The sequence below is a fragment of the Bidens hawaiensis genome, unplaced genomic scaffold (assembly GCF_021521415.1).
Source record: "Bidens hawaiensis isolate Kalapana, Puna unplaced genomic scaffold, B.hawaiensis_p1.1 tig00039111_1, whole genome shotgun sequence".
Taxonomy (NCBI): Eukaryota; Viridiplantae; Streptophyta; class Magnoliopsida; order Asterales; family Asteraceae; genus Bidens; species Bidens hawaiensis.
In genome coordinates this window covers 79,090-97,620 of record NW_027496882.1, presented here as the reverse complement: position 1 = coordinate 97,620, position 18,531 = coordinate 79,090, and the positions used below count along the sequence as shown (strand labels likewise).

General features: G+C 35.3%; 4 protein-coding genes and 1 pseudogene across 6 annotated transcripts; 1 reads left to right on the top strand and 4 right to left on the bottom strand.

The window, feature by feature from the left end:
* Positions 1–218: 218 nt before the first annotated feature.
* LOC143590979 (protein LNK4-like) lies at positions 219–1,986 on the top strand. Of its 2 annotated transcripts, none has more exons than XM_077071314.1 (5): positions 219–597; positions 922–1,006; positions 1,112–1,177; positions 1,264–1,361; positions 1,605–1,986. In XM_077071314.1, the coding sequence occupies exons 1-5, from the start codon at positions 293–295 to the stop codon at positions 1,756–1,758; spliced, it is 708 nt and encodes a 235-aa protein (XP_076927429.1). In that variant the 5' UTR covers positions 219–292; the 3' UTR covers positions 1,759–1,986. The 2 variants fall into 2 exon arrangements, with proteins under 2 accessions (XP_076927429.1, XP_076927427.1); XM_077071312.1 differs by having other exon boundaries at positions 1,109–1,177.
* A 439-nt stretch (positions 1,987–2,425) lies between these two features.
* On the bottom strand, positions 2,426–6,570 carry LOC143590978 (nuclear transcription factor Y subunit A-7-like). Its single transcript, XM_077071311.1, has 6 exons — positions 6,498–6,570; positions 5,963–6,057; positions 5,698–5,802; positions 5,530–5,616; positions 3,010–3,102; positions 2,426–2,822 (listed from the first exon to the last, which is right to left on the bottom strand). The coding sequence occupies exons 1-6, from the start codon at positions 6,523–6,525 to the stop codon at positions 2,673–2,675; spliced, it is 558 nt and encodes a 185-aa protein (XP_076927426.1). The 5' UTR covers positions 6,526–6,570; the 3' UTR covers positions 2,426–2,672.
* Positions 6,571–8,581: 2,011 nt separating this feature from the next.
* On the bottom strand, positions 8,582–10,068 carry LOC143590970 (F-box/kelch-repeat protein At1g30090 pseudogene; annotated as a pseudogene).
* A 1,554-nt stretch (positions 10,069–11,622) lies between these two features.
* LOC143590977 (putative ribose-5-phosphate isomerase 4, chloroplastic) lies at positions 11,623–14,350 on the bottom strand. The gene is made up of 9 exons (XM_077071310.1): positions 14,145–14,350; positions 13,772–13,899; positions 13,314–13,383; positions 12,771–12,875; positions 12,565–12,660; positions 12,424–12,480; positions 12,226–12,343; positions 12,068–12,134; positions 11,623–11,943 (listed from the first exon to the last, which is right to left on the bottom strand). The coding sequence occupies exons 1-9, from the start codon at positions 14,304–14,306 to the stop codon at positions 11,874–11,876; spliced, it is 873 nt and encodes a 290-aa protein (XP_076927425.1). The 5' UTR covers positions 14,307–14,350; the 3' UTR covers positions 11,623–11,873.
* A 674-nt stretch (positions 14,351–15,024) lies between these two features.
* LOC143590975 (uncharacterized) lies at positions 15,025–16,986 on the bottom strand. 2 transcript variants are annotated; one of them, XM_077071309.1, is made up of 6 exons: positions 16,929–16,986; positions 16,484–16,556; positions 16,267–16,360; positions 16,078–16,194; positions 15,932–15,989; positions 15,025–15,698 (listed from the first exon to the last, which is right to left on the bottom strand). In XM_077071309.1, exons 1-6 carry the CDS (start codon positions 16,959–16,961, stop codon positions 15,231–15,233), a joined length of 843 nt encoding a protein of 280 aa, XP_076927424.1. In that variant the 5' UTR covers positions 16,962–16,986; the 3' UTR covers positions 15,025–15,230. The 2 variants fall into 2 exon arrangements, with proteins under 2 accessions (XP_076927424.1, XP_076927423.1); XM_077071308.1 differs by having other exon boundaries at positions 15,025–15,706; positions 15,934–15,989.
* Positions 16,987–18,531: the final 1,545 nt, after the last annotated feature.

Here is an 18,531-nt window from a genome sequence, read left to right as displayed (position 1 = left end):
CTGCTTGACACAACCAGAAAAAGTATATCTTTTTCATATTAATGCTTTAAAATTCTAAATATTTGTTTAATATATGCCCCCTTTATTTTGTAAAATTTGAAATTTCTGTATAAATAATACATACATATTTAAGTTCTTTTAATAGAAAATATAATATATAAATAGTTAGTTAGAGAAATAATGATTACAATAATTACAAAATATTAATTGTTATTGTTTAGAGAAATAATAATATTAATTATTATATGACTGATATTTGATCTTCATGTGTTGTTATAATCTGTAGTGATTAATGAATACCATGGAGTGGTATTTCGGTAACGAAGTAGAAGATCTTGTTGTTCCAAAGGGTTATTATGAACAAGCACAGATGATATCATCATCTGCAGCATCACCTGAAAATTGGTTACAATGGGGAATAAATGGTTTTGGGAGTTGTTATCCGAAAAAGAATCTTGATTCGAACATGAACATGATGATACATGAACAACTATGCAACAACGGTGGGTCTCTTTTGTGGAATGATGAAGCAGATTTCCAACAGTTTGCAGAAGAAGAAGCCAGAATCAATCGCATGGATGATAATGACTTATTCTTGTACATGCTCAACTTTTGGGAATTAAGATTCTCCATTTAATGTCGTATTACATGTCTTCGAATTCGATTACTACTAATTAAAACGGGTCAACTGCTCCATTTTGTCCTCAAGATTCACTCTTTTGGATGGTAAGAAGCGGGTCGGATCCGGTCAGGTCTTGTTTTGACTCTTTCCTGATCCATTTTCACTAACATGCTCAGTTTTACCAAGTATTTGACCTTTGTTGACTCTTTTCGGTCAAACTAATTAATCTGATAGTTTTCGGTCAAGTAAAAATGTGTTTTTTCTTGTTAGTTTGCGTATTCATGGTGTATCTTTTGCAGCAGGTCATTACTTGAAGAAGATCCAACTAAAGCCGACATCACCGAGGGCAAAACGGTAAATTCGACAACTGATCAAATGCCAGAGGTGAGATGAACGTTTCGAGTTGACCTGCATAGTCAAAGGTTGTTAATTGTTATGTTTGTGTAATAATTGATGTTTTTATAATTTATTTGCTAATTTTATTAGCAGTATTCTGGCAATGAGAACTTAATGGAGGAACCTGTATTGAATGATCTTGAAAGGGTGACTGCACAGGTGAGACTTGTAGGGGTATTATTGGAATTTCATAAGTTGCGTGAACTTATGAACACACTTCATATAGATTTGTATTTTCGTTTCAGTTAACGGATAAAACTCGCATTTGCTTACGTGATGCTTTCTACCGACTTGCAGAAAGCTCAAAACAATGTATGATGACTTCTAATGATGATACATTGAGGTATGTATGTATGTATATATGCATGTATGTATAAATAACATTGTGTTCTTCACTCATAGTAAATACATGTTTCTAACTTTCTATAATCCAAGTTTGCATTATTAATGTGTGAAATATAATTTTACAAACACTATATTATTTCAATAATAATCTGCTTTCTTAATTTAATAATTTAGAAGGTTTATGCATTAAATATAAACCGATTAAAACATAACGTGAATCAACTATCTTGTTAATTGGCAGGGCGGGAGAAACAGGAGATTCAGAATATAAAACAAATGTTATTGATAGAGCGGTAGCCAGCCTCGTATTCCATAAGTCTGATTTTGATGACACGTATAGCCAACTTCAAACCGACTACAACAATGATGCAGAATTTTGTGACTTGGAGGTTTAAGTTATGAAAAAAATTTGCTTTTTGCAGATAGCGCGTGTATGTAGACTTCGTGTGAAGCCCGTTTTTTTATCTTATGTGTATATGCCGATGTTGGCCAGCTAAGTACATATCAAATCTTGAGTGATGTTTACAGGATCAATTTTGTGGCATGAACACGTTTTTATTATGTAATATTCCTCTTTAGCGAGTTGATTTGTTGATCATGACAACAAATAAGATTATAATGTAATGCTGTTTAGCATAAATTATTGATATATGTCTTCAGAAAGGATAATTACATATTTACATGGTAAAGATCTAATAACATTTCCAAGAGTTTTAACAACTGGCTTTATAATATCAAAGTAACAAAGTTTAAAAAATAATTTCAGTTTTCACAAAGTTATTAAATATAATTTTGTTGTGTTGTTGAGATGCATGCATCCTAAGGTGTTTCTAGCTAGTTTTTTCTTTAACCATAAGAATCCATTATTAGAAAAACTCACGGATTTGCCAGTACCCTGCTAACCAACGGGATCTGAAACTTTTATAAAACCACACAATTGTACATCTGTCTATGAAAGAAAACTTACAACATTCTAAAAAATTCTATTGATTTTGGATCAGGGAATGCCAGAACTCTGTTTCTAGCAAGAAAAGACCACTCAACACATTAATAGTTGCACAAATCAACTTATTCAACATATCAGCCATAACATCAACATATATCTAACCACAAAACAAAAGTATTTAAAAAAAAAAAAACCTCACTACTCTCAAGTACAACTTGAATTCATGTTCAAAAAAACAGCAAAAACAGATCCAGGGTATGAAAGATAACCAAAAACAGACGACACGAAAGCTAAAAAGCACGGACATTGGCCTGCCTATACACTCGAAACCGCAGTAAAGCTTGATGATTTTTAACTAACTTTCTAGGGTTTATCAGAGTTGAGATTGATATCTTTCACCTGAGAATTATCATCAGACCCCTCCTTTTGTTGCTTATCTTTTTTCTCAAACCGACCGCCACACCCTCTGCTTCTTCTCAGTGCATGCAAATGCCTCGATTCATGCAAGTACGGCTGCTAAAGTTTCACAGACATTAGCTCACAGAATTTATACAAATTAATAATATTTAAGCCTTAATTCAGCTAAAAAGACCAGACCTACATGCAAGTAATACACAAAGCATATAACATCATTATACAACATTTTTAATTTACTGAGTACGATGATGATGATGATGATGATACAACATTTTTAATTTACCTTTCTAGACTTGTGAGCTTTATTTTCAGATTCAGCTTTTGCACCACACTGCCTGCGCCTCAAGATTCCATGATATTGTTTAGCTGTAACATCCTAAAATTTATAATGTTGAATAAAGAAAGTTACGTTTAGTGATTTCGCGTTATTAATTAATATCGAGTAAAGAACGGATCATGGATTTAGATTAATTGAGATGGGTTAAATAAGAATGAGCTCTAGGTCCATGGGCTTTAAGGGATATAAATATCCCCTAAACCAACCTAAAACCCTAAACCCTCATTTCATTTCCATCATAATCTCTACACACTCCAAAACACACACACACCACACACCGCCATATACGGCCGGCGGCCGAGGGAGAGAAACGAGCAAGATCCGAGAGAGAGTAAACGATTAGTTGTGATTAAACAAGTTAAACGAGATCCAAACGAGCACAAAAGGTATGTTCTTGACCTTTAAAGTTTATGTTTTATTGAATGTCCTTAAGCTTAAAGATCCAAGCTTTATAGTATATACGGTATATATATACGAACGAAATGGTTAGGGAACGTTAGGGGGTGATGCCGAACCATAACAAGGGTATTAAAATCGCCAAAATGCGTGATAAAAACCAAACCCGTAGCGAACTGGGCAACTTCGCCTGCGAACTGGGTAACTTCGCCTGCAAAAGCTTAACTTCGCCTTCAAAGCTTAACTTCGCCTTCAAAGCATAACTTCGCCTATGGCCAAGTTCGCCTAATTGATAACTTCGCCTACGGCCAAGTTCGCCTAACTGATAACTTCGCCTAAAGCTAAGTTCGCTTAAGGTTTAACTTCGCCTAAAGCTAAGTTCGCCTAAGGTTTAACTTCGCCTAAAGCTAAGTTCGCCTAAGGTTTAACTTCGCCTAAAGCTAAGTTCGCCTAAGGTTTAACTTCGCCTAAAGTCAAGTTCGATTAGAAAATAAATTAAAAACCTAATGGAAAATGTGTTAAGACAGTTAATGTAAATAAAATTTTTCCAAGCTGACCTGGCAGCTCGACCCCAGCCAGGGGCTCTACCCCTTGGACCCTGCTAGGGGCTGCCGCCCCTAGACCCCGCTGCCAGGGGCGCTGTCCCCGGACCCCCGTTCGTTGTGGGTCATATAAAGATAGAAATACAACATGAGTAGTAGTAGTAGTTAATTGATACGTGTAAATATTATACAGTTAGCCGTGCACAGCTCAAGAAGGGAATAACTATTAACGGAGGGCGTAACAGGATTCAGGTGAGTTTCTAGCCCCATTCCTTGTTATGTTTTCGGGGCTGTGTGCATACTCGATGTGTTTGTTAATACATTTATCCTAAGTGATAAGTGTATGCCATATGTGATATATGTGATGGATATGAATGATTGCTTGTCGGTACGCGAACGATCTTCGGATAGTGCGCGTACTGTCAGGTTAAAAATAAAGGTACGAATATTATATATCGAAGATGTATGAACATTACAAATGAATACTTGTCGGGGCGTGAACGATCTTCGGATATTGCACGTATCGACAAAGGGTATGGTTGTTAAATGAATGATGTAAAGAACGCCTAGAGTGTTCTTATGCTATAATGTAATTATTGTATATGTGAAGTATGTGTATACAGGTACACGAATGGTATGTGAGTTCTACGTTCGACATAGTAAGTTAGGATGGCAAATCCCTCTAGCTTCTGTCGGACATAGACTCGGCTGGTGATGGCGTAGTTAAGGACTGCGGGCCTTATACGTAATGTAGATGATAGATGAGAACGTAGTTAAGGACTGTGGACCTTATACGTACTTCAGATAGGCATCAGCATAGGAAAGGACTGTGGACCTTATACGTGCTGTATTTGTGTTGTGGTAGCATAGGGGAGGACTGCGGACCTCGTACGTGCTATGAATTAGGTTGCAACATAGGGAAGGACTGTGGACCTTGTACGTGTTCTGGATGTAGGATGGTATAGGGAAGGACTGCGGACCTTGCACGTACCCTAAACGGTGAACATAGGTAAGGACTGCGGACCTTTTACGTGTTCACGACCTTGAGTACAGGTATAGACGGCGGACTATGAACGTACTCTCGGTAGACTGAGGTTAGTGATTGTAGATATGTATGTATGTATGGTAGTAAGTATGTATGTAGAACAGAAGGGTAACTAGTTAAGTATGGATATGTATCTTCGGATATGTATGTATGTGTATGTATTGTATGGCGTCCGATTAACTAGAACTCACTCAGCGTAGCTGACTTTTAGTATGCACGCAGGTGAGTAGAATGAGACAGCTAGCTTGAGCGGGCACATGGTGGGCGAATAGGAGACTGGCATCTGAAGACTCAAGATGTTTTAATGTAATTGACGTTTATTGTGAAAGACAAGAATGTTTAATTAAGACAAGTTTTGGATTGCTGTAACGTTTCATGAAAGTTTTTATATTCCGCGAAAGTTTTAATGAACTCTGATTTGTAAGAACTGTGTTTATGAGTAAATCCGACGCTAAAGTAAGGCTACCGGGTTCGGGGCCTTACATTAGCATTCACAAAAACCGGCTCCTCCACTGTATCTGACGGGAGCGGAACACCACCTTGTTGAATTCCCATTAACTGAAGATGTACCTGAAGTAGATGCAAACGGGTCAAACGAGTAAAATCACTAAATGTGTCAAACGGCAAAATACGAACAAGGAGGAAGTGTACCATAGGCGGCACCGGATATGGGTGAGTTGGATACGGTTGTGTTTCATAGGGAGTGGATAAGGATAATCCGTAATAAGGATCTGGATAAGGATAAGCTGCTTGACCCTGTGATTATATATACATTTAACTTCAACAGAAACAAGCAGTAACCAAACTATTAGACACCCTGATAGACTTAAAATAACGGGCCTAACGCCTAAAGACGGCTAACCCTTATATATATATTCTAACATATCCCATACTGTTATTTGAAAGAGAGAGATACCAATGTTGGGTATTGGGCGTTTGAAGGATGAGACATGCCGTTTGCAGTTGCAGAAGGTGAGGACTGAATTTGACCGATCTCACTTTTGTAATGATCTGTTGTTTAAAAAAATCATTAATTTATGTCAAACTATATATACAAGTGATATGCACATCATGAGCGCCATGCATACTGAAAGGTGGCAGTTTCCACTGGTTTACTTATAAAACAGCTTATGCGTGTTATGCTTAATCCCAAACGGGTAAATTAGATAATTTAGCTAATTATATAACAGTTGAAATGGGCCGGGTCTGGTTAAAGTGTTAAACGTATTAGAAAGTGTTGTATCAACGACTCAACCCGCACTAAATAATTACTAGTTAAAACCCGCACCCGGTTTGACCCGTTACCCAAAACCCTTGGACACTAAATCCAGATGCAACAATAAGGAAAAAGCTTATCCAATTAGCAGGATAAAAGAAACAAGACAGTTGTATTAGACGCATAGTCGCATACATCATACGAAACATAAAATACAAAACATCATGACAATTACCGGGAATCTGAGGAGCAGCAGAGGACATGATGCTATGTGAATGTCAACCACAGAATTTGATGAACTTGGATCTAGTCAGCATCATAAAAAAAAGATATTATTTCAAAGACTTAAATTTGGATTAGGATGAACACTACTACTAGTACATATTCAATAATCTTTCTTTTTTTAATTATTTAATATGTATTATATATGCTACACGCACAACTGATGAAGCCATTAAACTAATATAAAGAAATCTTGAATTTGAATTAAAGGTATGATTAACCAAATTGGTCCCAGAAAAGTGGTTTTGGTTTTGAATGAAAAACAGAAACCCGTAACTGTTGGGATTCAATTACATAGAGGACTAGGGTTTGAATTACCAGTTTGAAGCTTCTTCCGGTTGAAATGAAATGAATTCGATAATGAGTAATGAGAAAGTTGTCGTCTTGGACAATTTCGTGGTTCAGATTCACCCGGAAACTAAACCAGGATGGAAGGTTTCTCCGTACAATATTATTACTATATTATTATTATTATTATTATTATATGTGAAGGAACTCAATATATATATAAAACTTACAGGAGTTTATTTAAATTTTTATTTTTAATATATATATATATATTAGTTTGTTATTATATTTTTTTGTGTTTGGGTATTTTTAGTTGAGATGTGTAGGCTTTTCAGATTTTTAACGAACAAAAATACACGAACACGGACATGTTGATTTTTTTAAATGAACAAACATGAACACAAATATTTGTCTAATGAAAAAGGAGACGTTGATGTAGTTGACGATGGCGGGTAGTATCGGAAGTTAACCGGCAATGAAGAACATGTAAGGAATATAAATTAAATTAGGGTTTGAGGATAAAAGTATTTACCAATAAATAAGATGTTATAACCAATTTGAGAGCTATTAGGGTTTGGTAAGACCCATAACCCGTGGAAATTATTATTTGATGATTAAGGGGTTATTTCATAAATAAATGAGATGTTATAACCCGTTTAAGGGTTATACGAGTTTGGTGAGACCCATGACCCCCGAAAATTATTGTTTTATTATGAAATAGTTTCATAAATAAATGAGATGTTATTACCCATTTAAAGACTATTTGGGTTTGGCAAGACCCATACCCGCGATTTCGGGTCAAATGCATGAGAAACCTCCATTTAGAAATCAAACAATCTGGTGGCTCTAAAGAAGGGGAGATAGGATTTCATGGTAGACAATTATATAGATAGTTAGATATTAATTTAAAAGTTTATTATAAATAATAGTATGAGGATTAAAAAGGTGTTTGGGATTCCTTATTTTACCTCCTTATAATTTTTCATTAAGTTTAAAAAAGTGTAGCTTATGGAACTTTTCCTCTCACAATATAAGCAATCCCAAACACCTTATTACTTTTTAAAAAGTTAATAAGTTATAAGTTAGTGAAAATAAGCAATCCCAAACACCCCAAAAGAAGATATGATGTGGTTTTTTACGATATCAACTCGGTTGGTTTTAGGGTGTTGTTTGGGTTTTTTAGTATAGGAATTCTATCTGTTTACTGACTAAAAAAAACTCGGGTTAATCGGTTTCAAGTTTATTTAAGTCAAGTTAACTGATATCGGGGTTTTTAAGTACGAGCTACAATACGTGTTTTACCATATGATCTTTCAAATAATATTAACCAAACCAAACCTTTTTAGTAGCTTCAAATAACCATCATCACTTTCTAACACAATAACTGATTATTTAAGTGATAACTAGACTTTTCTACTAACATCATGTTCACTTGTAAAAAAACACATGGGGGAATGCTAAACTTTTTGGTTCATCAGTTGTATATGTACAACTGACAATATTTTAAGTAAACTCGAGTTACCTAACTTAGCTTTTTTAACCCAATTACCGAACCGAATACTGCCTTTGGATTTCATGGTTCCATCTTAATCGGCTTCAGGTTGTTCGGTTTCAGGTTTAGTTCTACATAATATCATGTCTGCAATTGCCTTAATCTCTTGACTTTCTACATTAGTTCTACATATATTAAAAATACAAGCAATGCAACATTCAACCTAAATTACTTCTTTTATTGTATTCAAAATTAACTTAATACAAGCATCATTAACATACAATACCATTCAACAAACATCATACAACATCATATAAACAACATACACACAACATAAACACCAACCAAAACATACAAAACCAAAAAAAAAACATACAAAAACACACGATCACGCGAAGAGGACCTGCGTACTCGAAGGCGTCAGATCACAAAGCGCCTCGGGTGCTTCAACCACTTCCCATTGAACCGAAAAGCTCGGGCTTTTCTCACTACTCAACCTCAAAATATACCCAACAGCAACATGAAGGTCTCTTCCCACAACATAAATCTTATTATTATTACAACTAACAGAAAAAGGCTTGCATATCTGCTCCGGTAACGGAGGCCCGTCAACAATCTTCCACGAGTCATTATTCATGTCATACACCTTAACTTTAGTCCTCTCGTGCTCGGTTACAACAAACAAGTAACCATAAATCACCACACTCGTACCCGTCCACCCTTCTCTAAGCCCATCCGCCATGTTTTCCCAGTGATCGGTTTTCGGGTCATAAACTTGACCCCTCGGGACAACATAAAAGGGCCAAAACCACCCCTCGGTCACAAGAAGCTTTCCATCAAGAACCGCTGCATCGTAAGATGCCATATATGTCCCCATTTTTGCAATCGGGTGCCAAATCCCCTTATTCGGGTCCATAACCTCAGCAGAATTAAGCTCAAAATGATCCGTACTGTTTCCACCAGCCACGTAAATCTTTCCATTTATAACACCACTTCCGAAATACGACCTTGCCGTTATCATTTTCTTCATCACAGTCCAACAATTCTTCTGAACATTAAACTTCAACACTAGATTCAACGGGCAATTGGGGTCAAATACCACACCTCCACACACGAAAAGTGATCCCTCAAACGGGAATGAAACGCACCGTAACCCGCGTGGACACACCTTATCGATACAAGGCATTTGTGGAATCGTGTGCCATGAGAAATTAACTAGATCAAGAACATGCCATTGAATCTTTTTTGTACATTTATGAAAGGAGAATATAAACAACCACGGATCTTGAAACCCCATTTCTTTTCGTCGTGTAAAGAACCGTTCTTTGTTACCAAATAGCTGATACCAACGTCTGCAAACGCTTTTTGAAGCCGTGTGACTTGAAACCGGCAGCCTTAGAAGACAATTTAAAGCAATATCATCAGGAAGACCAGGAATAAGTGGATCGCCTCTAAGACTTAGCTCGGTTTCAACAAACGGATCCAGTAAGCGCGATTGAACTGCAGCTAACTTGAATTTTGGAGATAAAGTCATCTGTGAATCCCCTAACTTTTGTACTGCTACTTGCTGTGATGAAACCCTAACTCTTTGCATATTTTTTCACAAACTCAATAACCCGAAACAAAATCTTGAAAACCCCAATTCAAATCCAAGATTTTGAAAGCATCAAACCACAATTCAAATCGATTGCTTTACCAAGAACACCTTTTGAAATATGCAAAACCAGTTCAGTTTTTGCTAACATCAAATTCAACTTTTGCTGCATGAAAGGCACAAAGCTTCAATTTTTACCCCAAAAAGATAATATTCCCTTACAAGTTTCAATCTTTTTCACAGGATTTGAATCAATAATCAGACCCAGTTGAAGAACCAATGAAAATTCATGTTTTTATGATCTGGGTAGAGTTCAAATTCAAAGAAAACCTATCAAGAATAAAGATCAAGACTTACAGATAAGGGGTATTAATTAAAGATGCATAAAGATTGAAACTTGAGGTTGAAGATTGTTGTTTGGTGGGTCGAATGAATTTGTTGTGGTAAAGATGGGTTTGATAATCATAATAATATCCTTTATGATGATAAGCTGCAATAATATTAATAATATTAATACCCACGCGCAACAAAAGAACGTGGACAGAAAGGAGGGTTCATGGTATCGGACCCAACCGTACACGCCAATGTCTATTCACCTTCAATGCCTATATTAAGAGCATAATAATAATTGTTTGATTAATGAAATTACATAAAAGTGGTGTGAAACGCTTTAATCATAGATTGATAGTTGAGAAGGAGCTATCTTTACAACATAAGATAACATTATATTAAAGGTGTCGAGATTTGTTTAACGCGTCACGTAAAGGTGAACTGAATTTTAACACGTTCAAACTGTGATAATTTATAACGACCGTTTGACTTTTGATAATTTGAAAATTGGGTGAGTAAAAGCTTCTCTTCATTTTGTCTTTAACAGATTATAATTTACATTATTATCGGTCAATAGGTTATAATTCAAATGTTAAAATACAATTTGTCTAGGAGGACATTAGATATTAAAATCGCCATTTGACTCGCATTATTTGAGAAATGTTTGATGTAGATTTGAAAGCAACCATGTAATGATTTAGTAGTGATAAAGATACTTTGAAATTGAAATTATTATTAATTCAAATGATCTGAAAGCTGAGATCATTTGATGATAAGTTTTAGTTCAACCGAATTTTGTAATTTATGATTGAAAAAAAATAAGATCCAATCGATGGTATAAATCTTGTAGCGAAGCAAATTATTTGCTCTCTTGCTTTCTCTGCCGCTCAAAAAATCAAGCCCCAAAATTCATATATCTTTTATCAACAATCAAACAAAATTAGTGAAGCTATTAGCTACTAGTGTATATAACAAGTGAATCTTTAACTAAGAACACACACAATAAAAAATAAATAAAAAATTAAATAATACGATAAAAAAGAACCCCTTGATGCGGCGTTTGTAGAATGAACATAATGCTTGTACAGTGTGTACTTCTCTTTCTTCTCGTGATTTTCATACGTAATTATGTAGTAGATATTTTTATGTGAATAATTTCATATATACCCTTACAAACATTAAAAATATCATATATTTCCATTTAGATGAATAGGTTATATGTTTGATTGTTTGAATCATAACATACCATGAAGAGTAACTAAGAGGCCTTTAGTCACTTGGTATTTAACTATGTATCACTTACATTAAAGGTTTAAGGAGATAATTATAAAATGATTACTAAGGTATCATAAGAAGTTATGTACTGAAACGAGTTATCGAATTAACTCATCGTCTAGTGTTGCAAAGCTTAGTCATGCCACATCACCGTTAGCCGAGGGCATACACTCACCAAAATGAAATTAACATCATCATTACTACCTTATGTCAACGATGATATGATAATGTAAATGCCACCATAAGTTATAAACCAAGAATCTATAGCTCATTACTACTGACATGTAGGTATGTTTGTTCTCTATACAGATGAATATAAGATATTGAAGGTGAAAGCGTACGTTTCGGTTTTAAACGCTTCTCGCGATGCTATTTTCAATTACACGAAGCCCTGATTCTGCAGCAATCACTGCTATACAACTGCAACCCACAAGGAAAAAAGAAAAAAGAGAATCTCAGTGACCCGTTGCAACAGAAGTCTTTGACGGGCCATTTCAGGTTATACTTTCTATCAAAATCACAAAGAAAGGAGAGAGAAACTAACGGTGATTTAGTTATGATGCCATGACATGCAACACCGTCAATGCTGTTGAGAAGATTTGCTACTTCAGCTGCATGAAAAATGAAACATCCTCTATATTATATCTGTCTGATGTACGAACTGACATCACAGATACTTATTACAGAATCAAGTAATGCTACCAAGGTTTGGTATAGGAGATGTAAATATAACATCAAGAATATTATGTCCTTCTTTTGTTACTAGCGGAAAGTTGCCTCCCGTAGGATCTGCATGCCCCATAGACGGTCTTCTCCATACCTTCATATACAACACTATGTATGAGTTATATACTAATATACATATATACATACATGCATATATATGTGTGTGAACCGTACCTCTGCATCGCCTACAAAGAGATCATCAATCTCTTCTGCGGTGTCCATCCAGCTGACCTGGAATATGAGTTTTAAGCATAATTATTATACTAAAGATTTAAACAAATTGATTTTCCATCATTATTAGTGACTGAAACTTACAGATTTAACTAAAACAGGAATTGAACCCTCAACAACCGTTTTGCAGTTTTTCTCTTTGACCATTATAACAAGATTCTCTGTCATATCTAATATTTTCTGTACAATAATACCAAGAACAAAATGAATATATGGAAGAGTAGAAGTTTATTTTTTTATAAGAGGAAAAAGTAAGCTGAAAATAAAAACTCGAATAATTTTTCACTGACCTTCTCTTCAATTATAGACTCGTCTCCTTGAAGCCTCTGACGACCAATGACGATATTTAGGCTTCCTTCTTCCATTATGTCAGCATCATTGAATGCAAAATCAATCTAGAAACAAATCAACGGATTATATTTATGACTCGTCATTAAGAGAGCTATATTATTCACTTTAGCATATAAGGAAAACTGATCACTAATAAGCAGGTTTTGACGCAAAATCTCCATAAAGGTAAGATCTTATCAAGGCTTATATAAAAAGAATGAAACTTTATAATCAGTTACGGTTTATCTAGTTACAAAGACTTCTGTAACATCATTCTTTTGGCTCAATGATTCAAATTATTATTCTTTTTCTTAATCTTCAGAATCATGTTCACCTTGTTTCTCATTATTATCTTATGATAAATAACTAAAATGTAATGGAGTATGTGAAATTATTATATCAATATAAGAATGTTAATTCTTCTATATGGCTTTAAATATGGCACTGAAACCTAATTAATAAGCAATCAGCAGCAAGAGAGTAAACGGATACTCGGATCACACTTGTGTACTATCTTGGTACTGATGCAGAGGTATTCCTGCCTTTTCTGCTTCACTTGCAATCCGGTCAGAACTGCATCAATAACGGCAGGGCTGTCAGTTCGTATCTTACGTGTTTAACAAGTTAGAGACGACACGATTAACGCAAGAATCAAACACGAAAACGACTCGTTTAACAATTGACTTTGTTGGTTTGAGCATGACAGTTGTACGTTTTATGTACCAAGAAGGAGAAATAATGTACCCTAGCCTCTTAATTTTAATTATTTTTAAAAAAGTATAAAAATCGCATAGCGCACTTTTTTGCTAAACAGGTCTTATCGTGTCTAAACAGGTGTCCTAAATAATGGCAATGCAAACACACGTATGCTATCAAAATATGGTAACTCTCATCAATCTATTAAGGAAAGTCATTGCAAGAAACAATTATAAGTAGATTAATGACGCACGAATCGACTCACGTGGGAATTCCAACTATATCTTTGAGTAGACCGACACGAAGTTTGTGACCCAAATACTCGATTGCGAAAGATGAGGCTACACCAGACCCTAGTCCAACCACCATGCCACTTTGTAGATATGTATCCACCTAATAAAAATAGTTACAAACTATTATTACCTTATTAATAATAAACTATTAGAAAGAAAATGATGTGCAGCAACATAATAAGAGAGATGTTAAAGCTTACAATGTGTTGCTATGATGTGGTTAAATTATAAATGCCTAAAATGAAACATTGAGTGTAATATAGCGATGTATGGAATTAACCGATGAAACATGTAACTAATAGACATCTACTGATCAAAATTAGTTGAAATAAAACAGTTTGGTACCGTGTGTTTAGCAGCATCAAAGAGCACAACATTAGTGTGGTTTAAGCAGGAGCGAGTGACTAGAGGTCTGTAACTGATGAGCTTACTTGTAGCTAGGGTTGTTGATTTCAGGTGGTTATGAAATTGGAAGTTGAGATATGAGGAACAAGATATGACCGCCATGTTTATCCCGAACCTCACCTCTCTCCGTACAGCAAACAAACACCAGTCATAACTCATAACCACATTATTATTATTATTATTATTATTATTATTATTATTATTATTATTATTATTATTTTCTATTTTTATAAACTTAAAAAATCAGTTATACATTATAAACTAAAATAAAAACTAGAATAAACTTGTAGTGTTTTTAGGAATTAATTTTTTGGGTTCTCAAAGATCGATTTTTAAGTCTTGAAGTGATCAAAACGAGATTGAATGTGATTTGCAACAACGTTCGAATTTTTTTGTGTTTGATTGTTATCTAGTTCGTTTTTCGGTTAATTTTATTCGTATTCATTTGAATTGGAACATCAATATATAGGAAATGTGTAGTGGAAAGATGGATCCAAATTTGTAAAAACTATGAATAGATTTAGATGCGTAAGGAATGTGATTATTAAACGCGATGCATCAACATTGATGAGGTTACTCTATTTTATAAGTTGACGGTTCTTTTTTATCATCATTAATTTGGTATGAGAATGGAAACGATAGAGTATCTACTTTATAACTTCGACATCCTGTCTTCAAGGATGAGGCGTCCACGGATGCCACTAGGACGACACTCCCAACGCTCACAGACGAGTTTGATTCAATAAATTAAAATTTCGAGTGCAAACCAAATAAAAGTTGTGATCTTTTTCATTCTATGATGACATGTTTCAGCATAGTGAAGTATAGCTATCCAATACTTTATTAACAAACTCACAACAGACTTATGACAACATCACTATTACACAACAAAGAGAAATACAAAATACATATAACAAGGTAAACTAAATAACTATAGAAAGTTAGAAACAATAAGCAAACTATCATATATCTGTCTTGGTATAAATTATCACCTAACTAGAAGCCACTTTTGGTGATTTAAAACCATTATTCTTCATCATAGTCTTCATCATCCTCATCCAACCTCGAGTTGACTCGTGCAAGACCAGGGTCAACAGCCATCCTGTCGATTTCTGAAACCGACCACCCAGGATACTCACTGTTAGCAACCTCACTAGCTTCTGCAGCTGGCGGCGGCGGCGGCAGTGGTGATTGTGACGACGGTACTGCACTGCCATCTGCGGCAGCATGCCCTTTATCTATATTCCCATCAAAACCGCCATTCAGATCAATGTTGACTACAGCTTTGCTTTTGATGGACTCTGATTGGTTGCCCACCGGCTCCTGTGGGCGCGGGGTTTCCTTGATGATATTATGAACAGATAATGTTGAAGATTCTGATTCTGGTTCAATCATGGGAAGATCCCGTTCTGCAGATACTCTGCCTCTGCCCCGACCTCTTCCTCTACCTCGACCTCTGCCTCTGCCTCTGCTGGTTGTGGGCCCCGCTTCACTCTGTATCAAACATTAGTATGTCAATTTACTTTTTTCGTGTTCTTATATAGTAAGGTTATTTTAGTCCTTGGAGAAACACTTAACAGATATTTTTACGTCTGTTAGTGTCAAGGACCTAACATGTTACGTCTGAGTGAACAGTGAGAACTAAAGGCGTAATTCCAAAAAGTTTGTACCAAAACCGTAAAAGAAAGATCACATCAGATACAAAAAAACAAAACAAAAATCATTACCACTCGGATTCTCTTTGATTCTTCATCATTTCCATTCATATCATCAGCAGCAACTTTCCTAAAACAAAAAGATTACATTTTTTTCATTTCTTAATAAAGAAAACTCCACATAATAACACGAATCAAACTCAACTAATGAATCTTACTTTCTTTTAAACATGGTATGATCTTCAACACCAGCTTCCGAGTGGCCATAATCAGGGACCTTGCTGACAACTTCTTTCAGAAAATCCAACATATTGTAGCTTTGAACACAGTGCTTTCTGAAAAGAGATATAAATCCATTAATCTATTTCACTACAACTTCTCACACCGAGTCAAAGATCATGACTTACAAATGCAGTGAGTTAACCGTCTTGGCTCCTCTATGAACAGTGATACTATAAGTTCGGTCACAGAGATCTTGCAAGAACAATTCCAACGCTTTCGCTGCATGATAAATAATTAACGCATCAATAATTATACGTACAAACACAATATTATTACTACAATATCAATTTATACGTAAACGTGCCAAAATTGCCACATCTACCTAAAAGGCTAATAACTCACAAACTAAAACGGGCACGGCCATGGCAATCTTCCCGACATCCTCATCAGCTTGCATTATCTTTTTTATCCGAACCTACAAAGACATATATAAATTATAAATGCCCCTTTAACTGATTCAGATCTTATATCTTTTTAATGTATTGAACATACAATATCAATAATCTTAGCTAATACCAAAAACCCTAAAATGTCAAAATCAGAATTTGAAAACGCCAGATTGAAATGAAATCTGTTGAATTTGACTCAAACAATATCCGATCTGAAACATGTATTATAAGATCACAGCAGACTGCAACTCAATTACTGATTTGAAATAAAAAATAAAAACTGTTTTGAGTCAAAGTCAAAATTACCATTAGGGTACCAATACTGGACACAATTAAGCTACCTGATTATGTAATATTAATAACGACAAGTGATTATTGGATGAAAATTGAAAACTTACAGCAGGGAAACGGGTATCCAGCTTTTTCTTCATGGCTTCCTTCCTTCACAAAACCAACGACTGAGTTGACTCGGGTTGTTCAGTTATCATAAATTGCTTCTAAAAGTTGTAGTAAAGTAAATGTCACTTTTACTTAACAAATCACCTAAAATTAAATCTATTCATTTTTACCTTTTACATCAAATAAAATATGACATCTGGCCCAAAGTTTTAAATCTCTTTTTGTAACGATTATTATTTGGTTGTTCGTTTTATTGTGACCTTGAAAACAAAATTTTCACAAAAATCGATATGATTTGTGGTTTTTATTTTTATTTTTTTTCTATATTTTGATTGATTTGTTTTATAGATTCCCTTACAAATTTCCCTTTTAACATGCTAAACCTCAAACTTTACTTTAACAGATTGATTTCGGTAAAGGAAATATAACATTATTGATCAATGGAAAACTACTTAAGGAGATAAAAAAAAATGTGAACCTAAGTTGATCGGAGTCATATCCCACAACTAGGGTTGCAAACCATTCAAGGACCACTTGCACAAGTGGCATACATAAGGACCGCCGATGACGGCTACACCATACTTGGGAGCACATAATTAAAATAGGAACGTTGTTCATGGAAGGTGCTCCCACGACTAAGCGGACACCGCTGTCACCACCACTAATAATTTTCACGTGGTGGTCAAGGAAATATCCTACATGGCCTATTATCTTCCAACACCCTAGCTATAAATAGGAGGAGCATCCTCCTCAGGTAACATCTTCTTCCATACGCTCACGCTCGTCTCTCATTGCGCACACATAGGACATATTGATTGGCATGTCATATTGTGATTACAGCACATGATATCACTGTCAAACATCAAACACATAGTCACAAGGGGCAGATTTAGGTAGGATATAGGGGGTAGCCTTGGCTAGCCCTAAACTTTGTCGAAGAAGTGCATATATATCTAAGGTCTTTAGTGTCACACCCCGACTTAGGGCCTAGGCGTGTGACCACGAGTTGGTACCTGTTTTGTAAATATATCAGAGTTTATAGATTAATTTTAGCGGAAGACTTTAGGTTGAATATAATATTAATTTACATTGAAAATTTACTCGGGAATTAAATACCAGAGTATTGGTTTACAAAAGATATGTTTTCATATTACAAGGATGTTATATCAAAAACGGAGTCATCTTGTACGCGATACTATCTTCATAAGACTCCAATCCTTGCTATTGCTACTTATGCTTAATTACCTGCAATGGGTTGGAAAAATACGTCAGCTATATGCTGGTGAACACGTATGACTCGATAAAACATTTGAATGTCAATATAATACAAATATAGTTTTCTCTACAAGCTCAGCAGAAGCATTTCTACTTCTGGTCTATGTACCACTGCCCTACACACACAATTGTTCCCGAGCCACGTAGCCCTTTCCGGGAGACTAGTTATGACCATTAGCCCGCGACCACGTAGTCTTAGAATGATTACGCTGAATGGTTATGTTTGGATCCAGACACATGTGTATTCGGTCTGAGTTGACTTTATTTTCTATCTTGTATTATAAAGTTTTAGAGATTACTCGATCTCATGTAGACATTGATTGACTC

Excerpts from the sequence above, each read along its gene's own strand:
- LOC143590979 (XM_077071312.1), top strand. The coding sequence starts at position 293 with ATGAATACCATGGAGTGGTATTTCGGTAACGAAGTAGAAGATCTTGTT. Across the intron at positions 598-921 it reads GATGATAATGACTTATTCTT|CAGGTCATTACTTGAAGAAG; the intron begins GTACATGCTCAA and ends TATCTTTTGCAG. Across the intron at positions 1,362-1,604 it reads TCTAATGATGATACATTGAG|GGCGGGAGAAACAGGAGATT; the intron begins GTATGTATGTAT and ends GTTAATTGGCAG.
- LOC143590975 (XM_077071308.1), bottom strand. The coding sequence starts at position 16,961 with ATGAAGAAAAAGCTGGATACCCGTTTCCCTGCT. Across the intron at positions 16,195-16,266 it reads ACGGTTAACTCACTGCATTT|AAAGCACTGTGTTCAAAGCT; the intron begins GTAAGTCATGAT and ends ATCTCTTTTCAG. Across the intron at positions 15,707-15,933 it reads AGAATCAAAGAGAATCCGAG|TGATACAGAGTGAAGCGGGG; the intron begins TGGTAATGATTT and ends CATACTAATGTT.
- LOC143590978 (XM_077071311.1), bottom strand. The coding sequence starts at position 6,525 with ATGTCCTCTGCTGCTCCTCAGATTCCCG. Across the intron at positions 5,803-5,962 it reads ACGCCCAATACCCAACATTG|GGTCAAGCAGCTTATCCTTA; the intron begins GTATCTCTCTCT and ends ATATAATCACAG. Across the intron at positions 2,823-3,009 it reads AAGCTCACAAGTCTAGAAAG|CCGTACTTGCATGAATCGAG; the intron begins GTAAATTAAAAA and ends AAACTTTAGCAG.
- LOC143590977 (XM_077071310.1), bottom strand. The coding sequence starts at position 14,306 with ATGGCGGTCATATCTTGTTCCTCATATCTCAACTTCCAATTTCATAAC. Across the intron at positions 13,900-14,144 it reads TTGATGCTGCTAAACACACG|GTGGATACATATCTACAAAG; the intron begins GTACCAAACTGT and ends TATTTTTATTAG. Across the intron at positions 12,344-12,423 it reads TCTTTGTAGGCGATGCAGAG|GTATGGAGAAGACCGTCTAT; the intron begins GTACGGTTCACA and ends TTGTATATGAAG.